The 18,724-nt window shown below is 38.2% G+C and overlaps 2 protein-coding genes across 3 annotated transcripts in view; one reads left to right on the top strand and one right to left on the bottom strand.

Moving 5' to 3' along the window:
• LOC131693890 (tetraspanin-9) overlaps window positions 1-732 on the top strand; it is a 69,073-nt gene extending 68,341 nt beyond the window's left edge. For both annotated transcript variants that reach the window (XM_058982145.1, XM_058982144.1), the window contains exon 7: window positions 38-732. In XM_058982145.1, the coding sequence (XP_058838128.1) occupies window positions 38-175 (138 nt within the window). In that variant the 3' untranslated portion in view covers window positions 176-732. The remainder of the gene's footprint in view (window positions 1-37) is intronic.
• Window positions 657-18,687, bottom strand: LOC131693891 (uncharacterized). The gene is made up of 4 exons (XM_058982146.1): window positions 18,459-18,687; window positions 1,052-1,174; window positions 844-975; window positions 657-779 (listed from the first exon to the last, which is right to left on the bottom strand). Exons 1-4 carry the CDS (start codon window positions 18,606-18,608, stop codon window positions 693-695), a joined length of 492 nt encoding a protein of 163 aa, XP_058838129.1. The 5' UTR covers window positions 18,609-18,687; the 3' UTR covers window positions 657-692.
• Between the last annotated feature and the right edge of the window lie 37 nt (window positions 18,688-18,724).

The following is an 18,724-nucleotide window of genomic DNA, read 5'->3' as shown; positions in this document are numbered from 1 at the left end:
TCAATAGATTGCGATCTAATGCATATTGTTCTTTCAGCTATTTGGCCTAATCTCATCGATGTTGCTATTCTGCACCGTCAAACACAAACGAGCGTCGAAAACGTACAAGTCTTACTCACCGACCGTGGATACGACCCTGAATCGAAACAGCACCGGGACGTATTTGGATGATTGATATTAGATGAAACGACAGTCGATGCCGAGCAGTGAACACCGACGGAACATTAGAGAAGCACATAAACGCAACGATATGCTAGAGGAGGATATAATACTCATCATTTTAGTTAGAAAACTAATAGTGTTTACTTTTGAACAATTCCTTAGATTAAGGAGATGCTGTGCCAAAAATAATTGTTTTTAATCCTAATAAATTAAGAAGCCAAATTGGGCTTGACGAAACATAATTTATAAAAAAAAACAAGAAAAATACTATAAGTTTAAGGTCAGTAGAAAACCAATCTTTGAATAAGTTAAGGCAATCGAATAATCATTTATTTACACCAAATGGATCAGCGTTGAACGTAAACTGTTATGGTTTAATAAGTTCTACGACAATCCCGGTAGTACTAAGCTATTTATAAACAAAAGCAGCGAGCGACGAAAGCTAGCCAAGAAACATTCCAAAGCAGTAGAGGATGTATATTTACAATAAAAAAGTTGTAATAAAAGTAGGTACACTCTCGTCTGTATTGTTACTCCAATCCGACTAGTTTGTTGCCAATATCATTAAGAGTTCTTGTGATTGATTTGTTAACCTTTTTCGTCACTTTCCTTGGGGTCTACAATAAAGAATATTTTTTATGAAACGAATCAAGCACAGAAAAAATATTATGCAATGCCTACATCAAGTACAGCATTAATTTGTTTGGCTATAAAATCAACCACACCGACGATACCCGACCGAAGCGCTTCGTAGTCCTCAATTGGGTTCCGTTCCCAGTCCTCCGGTTTCGTTTTATCGATAACGGCTCCAGGCTGGAAGTAAAATTGCAATGAGGTGATTCAGATAGAAACATAATACAATAAAAACGGTTTAATGAGAGAAGCTTACGTTCCAGGCGTTGATGATCTTTTGCTGGACATTTTCGAAGACGGAGAGAACTTTTGAGTCAAAATCTTCTTTTTCTTGTTTTGCGTCTTTGCCTTCGGAGTCATCGTGGATTAAACCGTAGACCTTAAACGAGATTCGTTAGCTGAAGTGACAAACGTTTAAGAAGTTTTTTTTCTGTTACAAAACAAATTTAAAATATTGTGGGCATAAAGTAGAAGAACCATTTCTTCACCTTCATTGATCGATAAGTCATGGCCAGATATGTAGTGGTTAATACCCGACCAATTATAATATGGCAATGCGCTATGTAGCTTTATTCTACATTATGGGCGAATGTTTCATCGAATCTGACTCTTTATTGGGATGATCATATCCGGTGAGTAAAAACCCAGGACAGTCAAAATAGGATCCTCTCCACTGTTACCTCTCTCGAACGTGCTTGACCAAATACTTCCCAGGTATTCTACAGCCATCAAACAATTATGGGAAACTGCCAGGCAGAGCTTTGCCAGAATGTCTTTCAATAAGACTACAAAGTCAGTTGGAAAATACATAGGGGAACATGGGGAGACTTGACCAAGCGCAAAATTCTACTTTCGGCTATGGCGTCTTCTATTGGATTCTTAATTTTTTTTCAAAAATATTTTTATACTTGTTTCGATCCCTTAAGGTAATTTTGAAAGTTTGGAGTAAAAAATCCTTTCCTTGCAGAAAATATTACGTGATTAATAAATTTGCATTAAATGATGTAATTTTTATCAAACTTTGTATGGACATATCTACTCGACTATTAATAACTAGTAAAGGACTAATATACCATCTTAATCCTTGTGAAGCAGTGAAATGATTTTACATAAACTGGAACATTGGAATAGTTATTACTAGAATTCGCATGAAATTGAACGCAATGACTAATGTTGGGGAGACTTGACCAAGATTTTATGGGGAGACTTGACCAAGTGGCGATCAGCTGAAGAAAGATACAAAATTCCTAATATTTATTATGCTTTGGTATCTACTGTTAATGGTAGTCACGCCATAAAAATATCCCACCCCAAACATAAGCCTTTATATTTTAAAATTTGTAAGCAAAGTTAGCAATAGTAGGACTGATTTCGTGACGTGTGAACATGCAATGCAAGCAGTACAGTTAATCCTTAAAAAGAAATGTATTTAAAAAAAATCAAAATTTATCAAATGCAACTCATTTATATTTTTTACTGCTACCTAAGGATCTCGAAAATAGGGGAAAAAATAATTGCAGTATGTTTTATGTCATTATTTTTTGTTATGATTTTTCGAAATTCTCTTGGTCAAGTCTCCCCACGCCTTGGTCAAGTCTCCCCGCAATGGGGAGACTTGACCAGAAAAAACGATCACAGAAAAACTTTTGTAACTTTTCAAAAATTAAATTAAAAATTCTGCAAAAAATCATGAAGACGCGCAATAACTTTGCGCATTATATCTGAATGATTTTTGGGGGATTGAAGGCTTTTTTAGAGATTTATGCAGTTTTAGCTGAAAACCTGGTCAAGTCTCCCCATGTTCCCCTATAGTAATAAAGTAAGATTTTGATTACCGAGCACTTTTTCGGGTTTACACACACACGCGCTTCTTGATAAACCACAATCAGCAATGGCTTGAAGCTGTTGTTGGAAAAATTTGCAATTGCTCAATTGAGCATATGAGTTTTCAATACTACACACACTATTGAAGTACAGCAGAAACATCAACGATCTCAAGTAGCTTTCCTGGTTCATTTCAGACGTAGATGTAAATGGGTGCGCGACGTAAGGCATAAATACGTTAGGTATAAATACGTTTAGCATACATACGTTAGGCATAAGTACGTTGGACATAATGGACGTTAGGCATAATGTACGATTGGCATGATATACGTTAGGCATAATGGACGATTAGCATAATGTACGCTAGGCATAATGGACGATAGGCATAAATCGCAAAAATATAAAAGTTCTCGGGTTAGAAAAAAACTTCGCTTTGCGATGCCATGCCTTCGTACAACTTTAACGAGAGACTTCAAAATGAAAACTAAAGTAGAATGATTTTTTTTCCTTTTCCGTGGGTGCGCTGGACGCTCTCTTCATTTAAATGAACAGTTTTGGTTCAAGCACTTTTTGAGCCTATTAGATGTATTCCCAATTCAATATCCAAATATTCAGAAATGAAGCAAAATAATGAACAAACATTAAGCTTTGGAACCTGTGGAAACTTGCAGTGTTGCGGAGGGTACCACCATTAGGCTACGAATGTTGCGTTTGGGACGATACCTTATTTGTTTCGGTAACTCGTCACAGTACACGAAAAAGCTCTCCCTCGTATCAGACAGTTTCCGTAGTTCTATCTTTGATGGCCTCAAGAATATAATAATTGAACTGAATAATATGGGAGATAATCAACATAGTAGCAGCAATACTCGTATATTCATTGAATGAATAATAAAATGCATCATTATTTCTTTCATGAGCTGTTCTTCAAGGCATATATTTTCCATTATGCATAACGTCCATTATGCCTAACGTCCAGTATGCCCAACGTCCATTATGCCTAACGTACATTATGCCTAACATATATTATGCCTAATGTCCATTATGCCTAACGGACGTATGCCAAACGTGCGTATGCCTAACGTATTTATGCCTAAGGGGGATGCCAGAGTGAACGCGATTCGCGACGCGACGCGATGCGAAGCGATTTTTGACACATTGCGCGACGACGCGCGAACGAGCTCCGTTCATTTGATTCCTGCAAAATAATACAGTATATGCCAGAGTGGAAGTGACGCGATGCGATGCGCCAAGCGATTTTTTGCGCGACGCGCGACCAACCAGTACGTGCACAGGCTTTTCGTGCGAAATGAGACGATCAATTTCAAAATTTGATTTCACTATGATGGATGAGGATGTTTTTGTCGATGTCGAAGCACTCATTGTACCTTTCTTCCAAAGGTGTGCGCTGTGGGACCAACAATCCCGCCATTACTGGAACCTTGTGAACCAATGTTGGAAAGATGTTTCGGAAGAATTGGGAATACTTTGTAAGTAAAATTCATGAACAATTTTTAAATTGCTTTTAATAGGTACTGTGAGTGACCAAGTTTATTTTTCTCAAATGTTATACTGGTTCTAAAGCCTACATTTTTTTTAAATTTCAGGCGATGTTGCAAAGGAAAGGTGTACAAACTTGTGTGACACTTTTGGTCACGAACTGCGTAAGCTGCCGGTGTTGAGATCCGTGGATGCTGGCCACTAAATCTTTTCCTCTAGCTGACCGCATTTCAAAAGTCTACCCTTTGCGTCAACAAATGAAGCCGCGGAAAACAAGTGGCAATCTCAAGCCTCAAAACAAAGTGTTTGAAGACGTCGAGGCATTGGAAATCCCACCTAGTCAACGAGAAGCATTCGAGGCAGCTCATAGCTCCACTGGGCGTGCTCCTGTCACTGTCATCAAGTGCTCCTGTCCCGCTTCCCACCAAACGATATAAAAAGAACAACGAAAAGAACGCTCAAGCAGAATATCTTTTAGAGCCTGAGCAGAGGAAGCTAGAACTGCTCGAAGAAAGCTTCATCTCGCGACAGGGATGAAGATGAAGCTTTCTTTGATAGCCTGCTACCCCATGTAAAGAAATTAGATACCCCAGAGAAACTTCGGCTTTGAATTGTGCTACAATAGACAGGATGATATGTAGGCATTTGAATGTTTTGTAAGAAATTTTCCCCCTCGCTAATAACATCTCTATATCCTTCCCTATCAATGATAACATTGTCCAACATTCAGATGTCTTCCATTCCTTTTAATTGGTTTCCATAGCAGTCTCCATTTAGCATTTATTGCCCCGAAAGCAGACTCGATCGATTTTTTTGCTCTTGAAAGTCTCGAGTAAAAATATTCTTCTGAAACAGTGATATCTCGTCGAGCAAATGGTCGCAAAACTTGTTTTAACAGTGGGTAAGCTTCATCAGCTAGGAAAACATATGGCATGAATATGTTTCTTCCGGGGAGATTACTATCTGGTGCCGATTCCATCAAGTACACAAAAAAACTTTTTGTAGTTGTGGAACATTGTCCCAGAGCGTGGTGGACATTGCACTATATTATGCTTGCCACAACAATGGGGGAAGTTCCACAAAATCCAGAAATCTTGCACTCTTTGGTTAAATAAATGTTGGGTTGGCTATGACATATGAATTGGCTAAAGCTTTATCCATAATGCAAGACATATCTCCTTAACGATTTCAGTGGCCGTAGATCTTCCACTGCGAAACGTATAGGATAGTGCGTTGAACGAGAAACCTAGAAATATTACACTGTATTGATATTTAAATAAAAATATTTATTAATTCAATCCAAAAACAGTTTATGACATTTTGCTAATATGTTGCCACGATAGATCGTAGGGATTGTAGAATTAATTTGCGGTAATCTACAAATTCAACATCATTTTTGAGGGCAGATTGTTCCGAAATTCGTGAAGATATACTAAGACGGGGAAGGTAGGGGTATAGCATTACCTTAGCGTGATTATAAGCTTATCTTGTGGTTCTTTTGGAGTTGTAATAACGTTGGTCCACTCATTAGTAAGAACAACTTCAATATGGCTTAAATTGTAATCGATCGTTTCGATGCTCGTCAGGTATAGTTGCGACATTTGTTTGGATCATTTAGCACATATTGGTACAGGGTGATACTCCCCGTATCCTCCTCTTTTTCTATTGATCGGATCAATTTAAAAATCTTTATGGTTTCCGAAAAAGAAATCGCGTACGCCTTCGGACATGAAATATTTTTCGTCTGAGTCTATTTTCACAGAAACTTTTCAACTTGCAATCCGTTCGACATGTCAAAACCGCTTTTGTTTACGTATAACGCATATGGCCATCGCTTCCAGTCGCGTTCACTCTGGCTATCATTTTGCAGGGGAAATCGCGCGCAGTTCGCATCGCATCGCGTCGCGTTACGCATCGCGCCCACTCTGGCTTCACCCTAATGGGGTACACCCGATGTAAATGTAGGTGCTTGTTAATCTCCAATGACAACTACTTCTGATTCATGTCAAAATGAAACAATTCGTTAATGATTGTTTAATTGAGATCGATAGTAGGGAATCGTAAAAAGAAGTGAAGTTTTTGACACTGGCATTATGGGAAAATATGAGGCAGGACTATTTTAAAATAATTTAATAAAATTTAATAAATTTAATTTAATAAAATTTAATAAATTTAATTTAATAAAATTTAATAAATTCTATAACATTTGAAGTAGCACTCGGAAAATTACAGTTAGGGATGTACCATTATGATTCGATTATTCGATTAACGGTTATGCTAATCGAATAAGTTTTAATCGATTAGCAACTGAAAGATAATCGGCGGTCGTGTTGTCTGTCATCGTTAATACTTCATAAGTATGCAGTTAATGCAGATGTTATTCTTTGATTCTGGAATTTACGGGTAACGAATATGAAACCGCCTTCATTGCTTGTGTGTAGGATTTGATTTCCATAGACGATTTAGCTCTAGTAGCTTAGGGCATGTTTTTCCGCAATGTACTGTGTGATCACAGGACTGACACGTTTTGTCGTTGATATATGATAAAAATGCCCTGTGTAATGGTTGTTTTGTATTGTAGGTTCAGGTTGGTAAAAATTAATCAATACAACCATATGTATTCTCACCACGAAAACACCATTGGGAATACCAGTCAAGCAGTTTTTCTATGAATATTTCGTAACGCTAGTATGCGGTGCTAGATCGTGTAGCCGTAACTTTTGCCATCATCCATGTATTAACTTTGATGCGGTCCTACACAACTACGTGCTTTAGGTTGTATTGTTAAATGACCGGCAGACCGTATTCGGCTGGAACTCCACGTCTTGCTTCTGCGACTCACTCATCTTAATAGTTGACCAGTAGGGGAACTGGGGGGAAGCCCGACACCCTGGGTAAGCCCGACACCCCACGACTTTTCCCTGACATCAAATTTTAAATCATACAATAATGACAGGATATTATTAGTACGATTATTTTTGGCATTTCGATACATATCGATGCCATATGGGTTCATAAACGTCAACAAAATAAACAAAACAAGCGAAAGCAAAGTTGATGCGCTTTTGGATGTTATTTTTAGTTGATACATTTTAAGGTTTTAATAACACAAAAGCTTTGAAAATGACCAGTTTTTTTGTCACACATTCTATTCTACTCTCCATATCGTTATTTGTATGTATTGAAGATAAGTTTGAGTATTTCAATACTGTTAATTGAGCATTTAACAAAAATGGGCGCTGTTGGGGTAAGACCGACAATTTTTGGGTGGGGTAAGACCGACACGGTGTTTAGATAATTGGGTTCGTTTTTGATTCGATACAAACGACTGGGTATATTTGTTGTGTTCACTTATACTATAATTACGTCATGTTAATAATTGAAATACACGGAAACTATGTTTTTTGCATTTATTTATCAGTATTGTCTCAAGCCGACCAAAAAAATTAAAAATTAATTGAACGTGATTCATAATAATATTACAAAAAGAAACGAAAAGTATAATCTAATATGAGATTTTGAAATGATATTGATGAAAAAATTTCATTGACCGTCGGATTGTTGATCAACAGTGTTCCGAAAAATCACAACACGAACCGGATAGCTTACTGCGAAGCGTGCGTCACTTCTAAGTGAATGAGTCCTAGTAACAACGTATATAATCTGCTTGCAGAACAGCTCTTCCTCGTTAGAATGGCTATACAAGTGGCAATAAAGCTCGAAAGAATTACTTGAAAAAACCCGTACCATAATATAGACCATGCGTTAAACATTATTTATTCATAACACCACGCATTCGAATGCTCTTCCTTTTGCTACGCGATGAAACTACAGAAAGTATGCGTTTGCATCACACATACTCATATACACATAATTGCACTTTATCACACATACACAATACATTTTTTAATGGGGAATAGGAGTGTGTATCTTCGTCGCGAGCGGTTGACTCTCGTAGAGCTCCCTTCGAGTCGGTTAATTTTCATCATTTTTGGCACAGTTTACTGTCTCCCGGTTGTCAAAAGTGTTAATAACGGTGCAATTTAACAATTATACAGAGTGAAGTGGTTTATAAAAGCATTTTTCGGCATATTTTCGACAGACGCGAGTGGTGACAGTTTGTGAAAATTGAATTCCGGCAAATGAAAAAATATTTTTTCCTCGCATTACGGGCCGTCGATTCCCGATGCAAGGACAATGAAAGTGTACAAAAAACATCTAGAAACAGTGTACATTGTGGGAATGGTGAAAAATGGTTTTTCGGAGAAAAAAATTCGATCCGAAAAGTGAAAACATATGGCAATAAGAAAAATTGACATTCAAATAATTTGCGTTTCACCAGTGCCTAGCGACTACCAGGTGTCGCCCAAAATTCTTCGCCCGAAAAATAGGTGGCAAACCAGCTGGTCGGTGCTCAGCTAATTTCGTCCGCGTCCCTTGTCACCTTTTTTATTGAGTGCTTCATCGGCGGTGCTATCTTTAATATTCAACTGTGTTTTTTTACTGTATTATTTTATTGCAAATGAGTAGAGGTTTTGAGTCTTTTATATTCGGGATTGCAGATATTTTGTCGCATGTAAATTTTGGGTGTTCGTTGATGTGATGGCGCTGTAAGGGAACACGTATCTGCCGGTCGGCAAACTTTTCTTTGGACTGAGAAAACTAATTTTTATGTTTCTTTAGGGTATAGGGGGAACTGATTCACAGAGCATTTCATGTGCTTTGGGAAAACACATGGCCTTGTTTGAGTGGAATGATGACTTCGATCATGTATAAGGTTTGAGCATTGACAATTCGCGAGGGGGATCGGGGACCGGTTGGCAATTACCTTCAGTAATGTCAGCACGAAGAATAAGTGTTTTGCTGTCATTTTCATTGCTTAGTTTTCTATTCTATCGCATACCTCCACGCGAGTCTAAGTCTATTGATGACATTTGGTCCTTAGACCGGCGACGACTGGGAGCTATCAGCCTTCTGCCGATAGTAGCAGAATGAGAGTATGCGATATAGCCGAGAAAACAATACCGTAAAAGTTGTTCGGAAATCAGCGCCAATAAGACTTTAATTTGACTAGTGTCGATGATCGCGGGTCAATACGTACTGAAAATTCGCCGCGTCTGTTTTAATGAATCTAATTTCAAGTTCCGTTATTGGTAACAAGCCCGTGCATCAAGTTAACGATCCTCTGTATTTCCCTTCAATGTTCGATATAATCGTTCGTATACGTGTATTTCAACAATCCGATATTAGAAATAGGAAATCCTTTCGTTGATTTATAACATCTAGAGCTATCATAACTCTGTCTGTATAACGTTTTATCACTCGGTAGTTTGTAACCCAAAAAATATATCGTAGAGAAGGAATAGCGAAATTAGTCTAAATAATGTCGCAATAAATAGTGATCCGGCCCATTACACAGATAAGATTAGCTTTTCTAGGCAATACTCCCACGATCGGCTGTGTGGATGTTAAATAGCTTTTGTTTGGAAAACATAGGATACTCTCGGTAGATCTTATTTTTCGAGCGATCGTGTTCTCGAAAACTAACTGAACTACTACCTAATAAACTATGCTATACAGGACGCATCGCTTGCTTGGAGCGAATCCTAGACCCTATTCCCTTCCAAACCACCAACTCCGCGATACCTGTGGAAGATTCTGATGAACCTTCTGTATAAGATTCCTCATTTTATTCAAGCGATCGCCGGGTAAAATCAGCACCGACACGATAGAAACCACGAAAAAATTCGTTGTGTGATTGAATATTATTAAAAAATATAAGCAGTGCTCCTTATAGCCGGCTATCCGGAGTTCAAGATGCTTATTTTGCTAATCGTATTAATACAACAAATGATAAATTTCCCAAATTCTCGGCAGCCGGCTGCCCAGAGCAATTATTACATGATAACGCTATTGGCACACTTACTAACAACTCTCCCCATCCCGTGATACATGTGGAGATGCAGAGGATTCCTCGGTCTCTAGTAGCAACATGTATCGGACTAACATTCCATCCTTTCCCAGAAGATCTGCATTCGGACGTGGCCGGCGTCGGTATTGATCAGCATGCAGGGATCAGAATAGATTGTACAATGTGGCTCATCATGTTATTCCCAAGCATGTTGTTCCAATGAACATTTTGCAACCTAATTTGGTTCTGGTCAATAACGGAGTAGCAACTACGGGCGATCTCTTATGCTTATGCTTATGCTTATACACAATACATTTTTAATGGAAAAATTTGGACAAAAAGAAAGTTCAAAAGGGGGTCGCTCTTACCCCTTTGGGGTGTCGGTCTTACCCGCAGCGTTTTTAAAATGACATTTTTCTCCATTTTTTGGCAACCAATAACTTTTAATGAATTCAATTTTTTGAAACGCTGAAAAAATTATATTTTGTTAAGAACCACCTAAACAAGGATTATGCACAGAATATACAATTTTAGGAACTTTGTGGAATTTTAGAAAAATTATTGCGCTTAAGGTGTCGGACTTGCCCCGCGTTCCCCTAACCATTACAAGTAAACCATTTAGCACATATAGAGCGCAATACTTAACTTTTGTATGTTAGGGAAATTGTGTTTTCTATTATCAGTATTTGGCACTAATTTAATCCCAAATTTGCGCAATTAACTGAGATAAGCTTTTTGCTTAAATTGATGAGAATACATAGTAAACCTGCACCAGTAATCGTGTTCAAATAGGTATCATACACATAGCAGGATTAATGAGAATTATTCTAATAAAAATAGTTCTTATGTTGCTAAATAATTGAATACTGATACTGATTTATCGGACATCCCTACAAGAGCAAAAACATGCACTGCCTTTGTATGCAAAAGTGACGTAAACGCCATCCAGTATATTTTTCAGAAAATCAATTGTTATCTTGCATAGTGTGGGTAAAATGCTTCCGTCACTTCGTTTTTCGAGTTCAGCAGATCATTTTTTATGCGGATTTTCGTAGAGGACCTAAAAATACGAAAAAGTGGAATTTGACCAAAGTGGCGTTAACGTCGCTTTTGCATGCCAGGACAGTGCACGCGTCATCTCTATTTATAAGCCAACCGTGTATGATTTAGTCCCTTAAGTGCGAGTGTGTGTAAATGCTAACGTTGCCGAAAATCGATAGCGCTTATTGTATCGTCCGGAGATGATGTTGCTCGTATGGGATAAGAGCAGAAAGTGATTTAAACGGGCACGCGTCGCCTCTATTTACGACTATTCGTGTTTGATTGAGCCACTCAGGTGCTTCCTATTGACGGCTCTGCCTGAGAAATCTGCCTCACGAATGGAAATTTTCCATTTTATCGTGGACTTTTTAATTTTACCGTTTTTCAAAAGACTGCTTTTGTTGCATAGATATTAAATTATTAACAATATTTAAGATAGGTGTTTTTGAATCGGTGTATGAATGATTAAAATCCATCCAGTAATAGCGGAATTATAAGCGTGCAAACCTTACATAGTTTCGTTACATAGGAGATAGTTTAGATTTTAGAATGACACTTAGCCCTAGATGGTGGAGTGGATCTCTTTTTCATTCGAAAAAAAATACATTTGCTACTTTTAGTACATGCCACCGAGAAAAAATAGCTTGTCATTTATAACTAATACTGCGCCGAACGTGGATTTCGAACAGAAGATTGAGGGGCGTACACAGGCTGAATTGCCGTGAACCCGCATGGACCGAAATAGCTGTTACAGCTTATCAAACAATAATAAATTGAAGTGCGGTAAGTATGCCTAGTAAACATTCATCCAGTCAATTCTTTGATTCAAAGTTGAAACATCAATCGATTGCAATTGATATAGGCTACAAATTCTGGAAGGTTTTTTTAATTCATTAGAAATATGTCATTGCTTTGAATTCTAAGATATTAGCGGAATAAGTGAATAATCTTTATTTCATAGTATTTATATAATTTTTTTAACCCTCCGAAAGTCGCGCATATGGCCCATTGCATGAGCAGCCGCTGGTGCGCAAAGACGTTTTCGCTAGATTTTCAGAGCAACGTGCACTCAGTGTACTAGCGCGACTTCCGAAAGGTTAAGATTTTCAATGAATTTCAAAAACAAATTGTAGCCATACATTAATCGGAATTAATTGATTTGTAAAAATGTATATGTCATTGTTTTAAATTCAAACCAATAGAGTGAATAAATGTTTATCACACTGACTTGCCGAGTTGGCATTCATTACCGTTTGATAATGCGTCAGAAGCTGCAACATCCATTTTGGTTCATGCGGGTTCGCTGCAATGTAACCTGTTTTCGCCTTAAATTCGCTGCTCGAAATCCATGTGAGCCAACTTTCGGCGTGGAATAATATAAGTTATTAATTGCAGGCTATTTTTTTCTCGACGGAATGTTATTAAGCACTAAAAGTAGCATATGTGTTCTTTGGTATGAAAAAGCGGGTTCAGAAAACATTTTTGCCTTTCTCCTATAGAAAGGCTATGCAATCACTCTAAAAATCAACTTTTTAACCGAGGCCCGGAGGGTTGAGTCTTATATCCCATTCGACCCATTCGAATCGATTATCTTAAACTTAGTTTTAAATGAAAGGTAGAATGTTCTCATAGGTTGCTATCTAATTTCATTCAATTCCGACTTCCGGTTCCTGAGTTACGGGTTGAAGAGTGCAATCACGCATGAAATTCCCGTATGAATTGGTATCAGTATGTTATCTAAAAGATGTAAAATCTCCTAAAATGTATTCTAAATTGCTTGGATATATAGTTTCAGCTCACTGGTTCCCAATCAAACACACATTGACTACTTTGGACACCTTCAGCGGAACCGTAAGCTTCGGGAAAGTGGCAAAGTTCCTGAAGTGAATTCACATCTGCTTCTTGGAACTGTCTAACTCTATTTTCTTAAATTTGGTGTCAAATGAAAGGTACAGTAGCTCTTTTGACTGCTATTAAATTTCATTGGAATCGGAGTTTTGATTCCCGTGTTACGGGTTGAAGTATGCGGTCACATTCGAATTTCCCATACATGCCGGTACAATCATTATAACTGAATGATGCAAAACTAATTAAAATGAGTTCTAAATTGCTTGAAATTCTTGGTTCCGATCACTAATTGCAAATCAAAGTCTTTTGGACCACATTGAGAGCTATTGAGGATCCCAGAAATTCGAGGAAATGACCAAGTTCCAAGATTAGATTCACACCTGTTTCTCATTTATTACTTTGCACCTATTGAATACCGTAAACCAGGGTGACTTTGATCATCGGGGTGACTTGATCACTCGAAACTTTTTTCGTAGATCGCTTATTAAACCAGAATAGTCTACCGAATCATTTTAATTTGAAATGATTTTTTCTCCAAACTTATAAAATACTGATTTGTTATACTTTTTGAGTGTATTGTTCGGTTTTTGGGTGCAAACCCGATCAGAAACACATAACAGAAATATTTCAAAATTATATCTCGCATTATTACTTGTTATAAATTTCTGTTATTTTAACTACTAACGAGACCTAATTTATAACACAATATGTTACAAAAATTGTGTTCTGTTATAATCTTGTTATTTCATTCTGATCGGGAAAACTACTAAAAACCGAAATTTGACTTTACCTTATTTCTACGAAGCTTCGTAAAGTTATAGCTTGTTCAGAAAACTAAATGAGCTTGGGTTTCCGACGTATGGTTTCGCCGATGATTATCATATAATGATCACCGGTATTTGCATTAACACACTTTTTGATTTGATGCAACATGCCTTATGTGTTGTTGAGCGGTGGTGTCTTCATGTTGGACTAACAGTTAATCCAAATAAAACCTCAATGGTGCTTTTCACGCAACGAAGGATTACAACCGGAGCTCGTCCATTGCAGTTTTTTGACTCTGAAATTATTGTCGAAGATCAAGTTAAGTACGTTGGGGTAATTCTCGACTCAAAACTTAATTGGACAGCTCACATCGATTTCAGGATCAAGAAAGCTTGCATGGCCTTTGGCCAATGTAGACGGGCTTTCGGCAAATCTTGGGGACTCAAACCCAAGTACATTCAGTGGATCTACACAACAATTGTTAGACCAATACTGGCATACGGGTGCCTTGTTTGGTGGCAGAAAGGAGAAGTCATGACAATCCAATCAAAGTTAAACCATCTTCAGAGGATGGTCTTGATGGCGATGACTGGTGCATTCTCGACAACACCTACTGCTGCTCTCGAGGCACTCTTGAACATAAAACCACTACATGTGTTTCTGAAACCAGAACACTTTCTTGTGCATACCGTCTTAAGGTTACTGGGCTCTGGAACAGTAACCCAATAGATCGTGTAACTAGCCACACAAGACTGTGGCCCCAAATGGTTACTTGGGATGAATATACACTTGCTCCCAGTGACCGTACACTCACATGTAGTTTTCCTTCTAAAACTTTCAATGTGAGAATTCCTCTTCGTGAGGAATGGCTGTCTGGCTGGATGGAGCGACAACTTGAAGAATACGTAGTTTGTTATACGGACGGTTCTTTGTTGGAGGGCCGAGCCGGTGCTGGTGTCTATTGTCATGAGATGAGATTAAACCAATCTCACTCGCTTGGTAGATACTGTACCGTATTCCAAGCAGAAATCTTTGCGATTCTGTGTGGCGTACAATCCGCACTTCAACGGGGAATTTGCGGTAAAAGAATCTATTTTTGCTCTGACAGTCAGGTTGCCCTGAAAGTACTTAGTTCGGCAGATTCGAGATCAAAATTAGTAATCGCATGTCGAACTCAAATCGAAGAACTTAGCATTTCAAATGCTCTCTACCTTCTATGGGTACCCGGTCGTTCCGGTATTACTGGAAATGAATGGGCGGACGAATTGGCTAGAGCTGGCGCTGCAACTGATTTCGTTGGTCCAGAACCAGTTCTACCACTGTCAATAAGTTGGATAAAGCACAAGATTCGCTCTTGGGCTGCATTCGAACATGCCAACCATTGGCGTAGCTTGCAAACTTGCGTTCAGACAAAGGCTTTTCTGCCGGATGTGAGTCCGAAAATGTCCAGAAATTTGCTGCATTTTTCCAAGCACAACTGCAGTATTCTGGTCAGGGCCCTGACTGGACATTGCAAACTCAATTATCACATGGCTACTATTCAGCGCGCTGAGTATTATTCATGTGATCTTTGTGAATCCGATTACGGAACATCATATCATTTGATATGCAATTGCCCTGTATTAATGCAATTGCGCATCCGGATTTTTGGTTCTCCATACATAGATGAACCTATGTACAGAGAGCTGAAATTTAAGTATATGCTTTTGTTCCTAACCCAGTGTGGTAAAGAGCTATAGTTTTTTAGCCGTATTTGAATGACAATATCTCTTCGGGGGTGTTGTCGTTCTGTTATCTCAATATCCCCTCGGGGGTGTTGATATATCCGCTCACTGTTTGAGTAGAGGTTCTAAATCCCTCCGGGGGTTGGAAGTTTTATTCCTGCTGTTGTAGCACCTGCAGATCGTTCAGCATCACTCCGGGGTGCAGAATGCTCTGTTTTAATTGTTCTGTGTCGTTGTTTTCCTTACCCCTAACCTTACCACTTCCCCAATCCTTCCCATCAGGAAAATGATGAAAAGACGATTCTTGGCAAGGCACAAATCTCCGATCAACATGGGGAACGTGCCATTTGAGCCAGACGCTACTGATTCCTGATTCCTGCGTCTAAAAATATGTTATGATTACTTTGAAAAGTGACCAATGTCACCCCGGTTTACGGTACCTACATTTGATCAAATATGATACAACGAGACATTTAATTTAGTACCATCCAGCTACGTGTAAGAAAATTTGAAAGAACTTTGAACAATTTCTGTCTTGAGAACGTCAATAGGAATACATTTCTATTTTTGACCTATTTTGTTTCTGTTTACGTAAGATTTAAATGTGGTATCTTTTTACGGTGTGTGTGGATACCACGTGATGTATTATACGTCATAATCATTTTACTTGCTCTACTCTCGGTAATACGGGGCAATTTTTATGATTTCAAATTGACCAATTGGTCGGTGTTAGGTCAGACCGGACTAAGTGACAGCGCATTGATTTCGAGAAAAACGCGTTTAAAGTTTGAATCGCAGCATCCTTTACATTATAATTGGAAAATAATTTTTACCATAATTCTTGTTTATTGTTTCATATTTAAAATCTGGGGCAAGTGGAATGTAGATGAAGAATTTCTTTATCCAGTGCTATCATTACCTCATTTTTTGATGTTTTGCGACTTGGTCCGGTCTGACTTAACAGCGACCAATTTGCCTATCGTATATAAAAAGTTATGGAATCGCTCCAATCATCGACTTTTTAACCGAGGTCCAGAGATCCGAGTCCTATATACCATTCGACTCAGTTCGACAATATAGAAAGTATTTGTGTGTATGTGTGTCTGTGAAAAATAATATTTCCTCTGTTTCTGAGATATAGCTGGACCGATTTGAACAATCTTACTCTTGAATGAAAGGTAAAACCTTCCCATTGGCTGCTATCGATTCCGGTTCGATCGGGATTCCGGTTCCGAAGTTACGGGTTGAAAAGTGCGGCCAATTTATCATTTAAACTGGTACAACTGTCATGCCACTACCAACATTATCAAAATGATGCAAAATGTATTAAAATGGGTGCAAATTAAAGATATTTTTTGTTTCAAGTGATTCACCGTCGATACGTATCAAGTTCGTGGATAGCGGGTAATTGACATTTCCACAATTATATTGAACATAGCCAGCCGTAGACTCATAGTTTGGAGAAATGAGAAAAGCTAAATTGTACCACTAGACTGCCCATAAACGCATAAGAGTCCCATGTGGATTTTTGTCGAAAATGAGTTATCCGTTGGATTGTATTCTGTATCACCACTGAATCACACTGCACAAATAAGATTACCGGGTTTGTTCAGAAAATATAAAAAAAATACCAAAACATGGTTGTCCCATCCATTTGGCTCAATGGATGGGACAATCTTGAACAGCGTTTTTCTCGGCTTGCTGTTTTTCAACATGGGACTCTTATGCTGTTATGGGCAGTAGAGGTGTGCGTCGCGCCGCCGATTTCAGGTAAAAATCGGCGGCGTGCTATCTATATTTACCTGCAATCATCGGCGTGGCGCGGCGCACACCTCTATGCACCACTAGGTGGATTAAATTAAGTTTTTCCGTGTTCTTATAAACAATCCATAAAACAATAAATAGAAATGAAAAGATCACAAATAAAATACGATGAACTTGAATCTTTTGACAACTTTTTTGCTTCTCCTTAATATCGGTCAATTGGGTCGTCCGCAATAATTTTTTAAACCGACTTGAAAGGGTAATATTTTTGTCAAAAAAAATTTGTTTTGCTAAGTTCATCTAGAGTTGATTTTGCTACAGTAAATTCAACCAAAAAATAATATTCCATTGAAGTTGGAAATGACCTATTTTGGGTGGCCAGTTTGGAGAATGATCACTCAACTTCAAGAACTGTGAATGCGCGAGACTTGCACAAAAACTTTTCTTAGATTGCTTAAATAAAGACGCTTGGTCATTAGGTTGATAGCCGTTAGGTCGAGTGTTGTTTTGCCGAATGCCATTAGGCCGAACGCGTTATTATGCCGAATTGGACTAGTAAAATTATGTTCTGCAGAGAACCATTCGCATTCGCTGACTGTGTGCAAACGAGTAAAATGCGCAGGCTGCTAGCATCAAAGGAGGCTTACGACTGGAGGCTCAATATCAAGAAACCACATTTTGTGAAGTTTTGGAACATCCGTCGTGTTCTACGTCAATATTTGTGTTGAATTGATAATCGGTGGCTTTTCTAATTATTCGAAATTGGAATCTATTCATTTTGTCTTTACTAAATTTGTAAGATTCTTCTGATACTTGATTATTTCTCCGATGTTCTTACGGCTTACTCGAAGTACGGTTAATATTAATTTCTTTTTTCCAATACTGTGTAGTCGTAGCAATTAGATCGGTGTTAAGTTAAATTTAAAAAAATGAGATAATGATTGAACTGGATAGAAAATTTCTTCTGCTACATTGGACTATTGCCAGATTTGAAATTTGTTATAATAAGCAAGAATTGTGGTAAACAATAGTTTCGAATTATACCGTAAAGGATGCTGCGATTCAAACTTTAAAATCGTTTTGCTCGAAATCAATATCATGTCACTTAGTCCGGTCCGACTAAACACCGACCAATTGGCTTATGATTTAATTTATGCGACGAAGCAACCGGGTGACAACGATTTTTCTCCACCTGAGTTTAGACTCTAGGAAACATCTACTCCTTTACTCAATCACAACAATTATTGCACAATGCGTGCGGATTGACCCCATTCATCCCAACTCACCTTTGATTCTCCTATCTGAGTTTCTTTCGTCAAATCATTACTTTCCCTTCGCTGCGCGTCATTTTCCTGTGGTCTACATTGCACCGATTTACAGCTTAATAATGTAATGCTAAGTAAGAGAACAATTTCAGCACTCGGTCGGAACAACATTGCTTTAAATTTTTCACAACTCGTAACTATCTGAAGCAAACTTTCAACACCTAAACTAGTTTTGTCATACGAAGCGCAATGCACAATCACCCGAGTTGGACTGGTGGCGATGGTCA

The sequence above is a fragment of the Topomyia yanbarensis genome, chromosome 3, assembly GCF_030247195.1.
Source record: "Topomyia yanbarensis strain Yona2022 chromosome 3, ASM3024719v1, whole genome shotgun sequence".
Lineage (NCBI taxonomy): Eukaryota > Metazoa > Arthropoda > Insecta > Diptera > Culicidae > Topomyia > Topomyia yanbarensis.
Note: the sequence above shows the minus strand (reverse complement) of the source record. Positions and strands in the feature narration are given on the sequence as shown.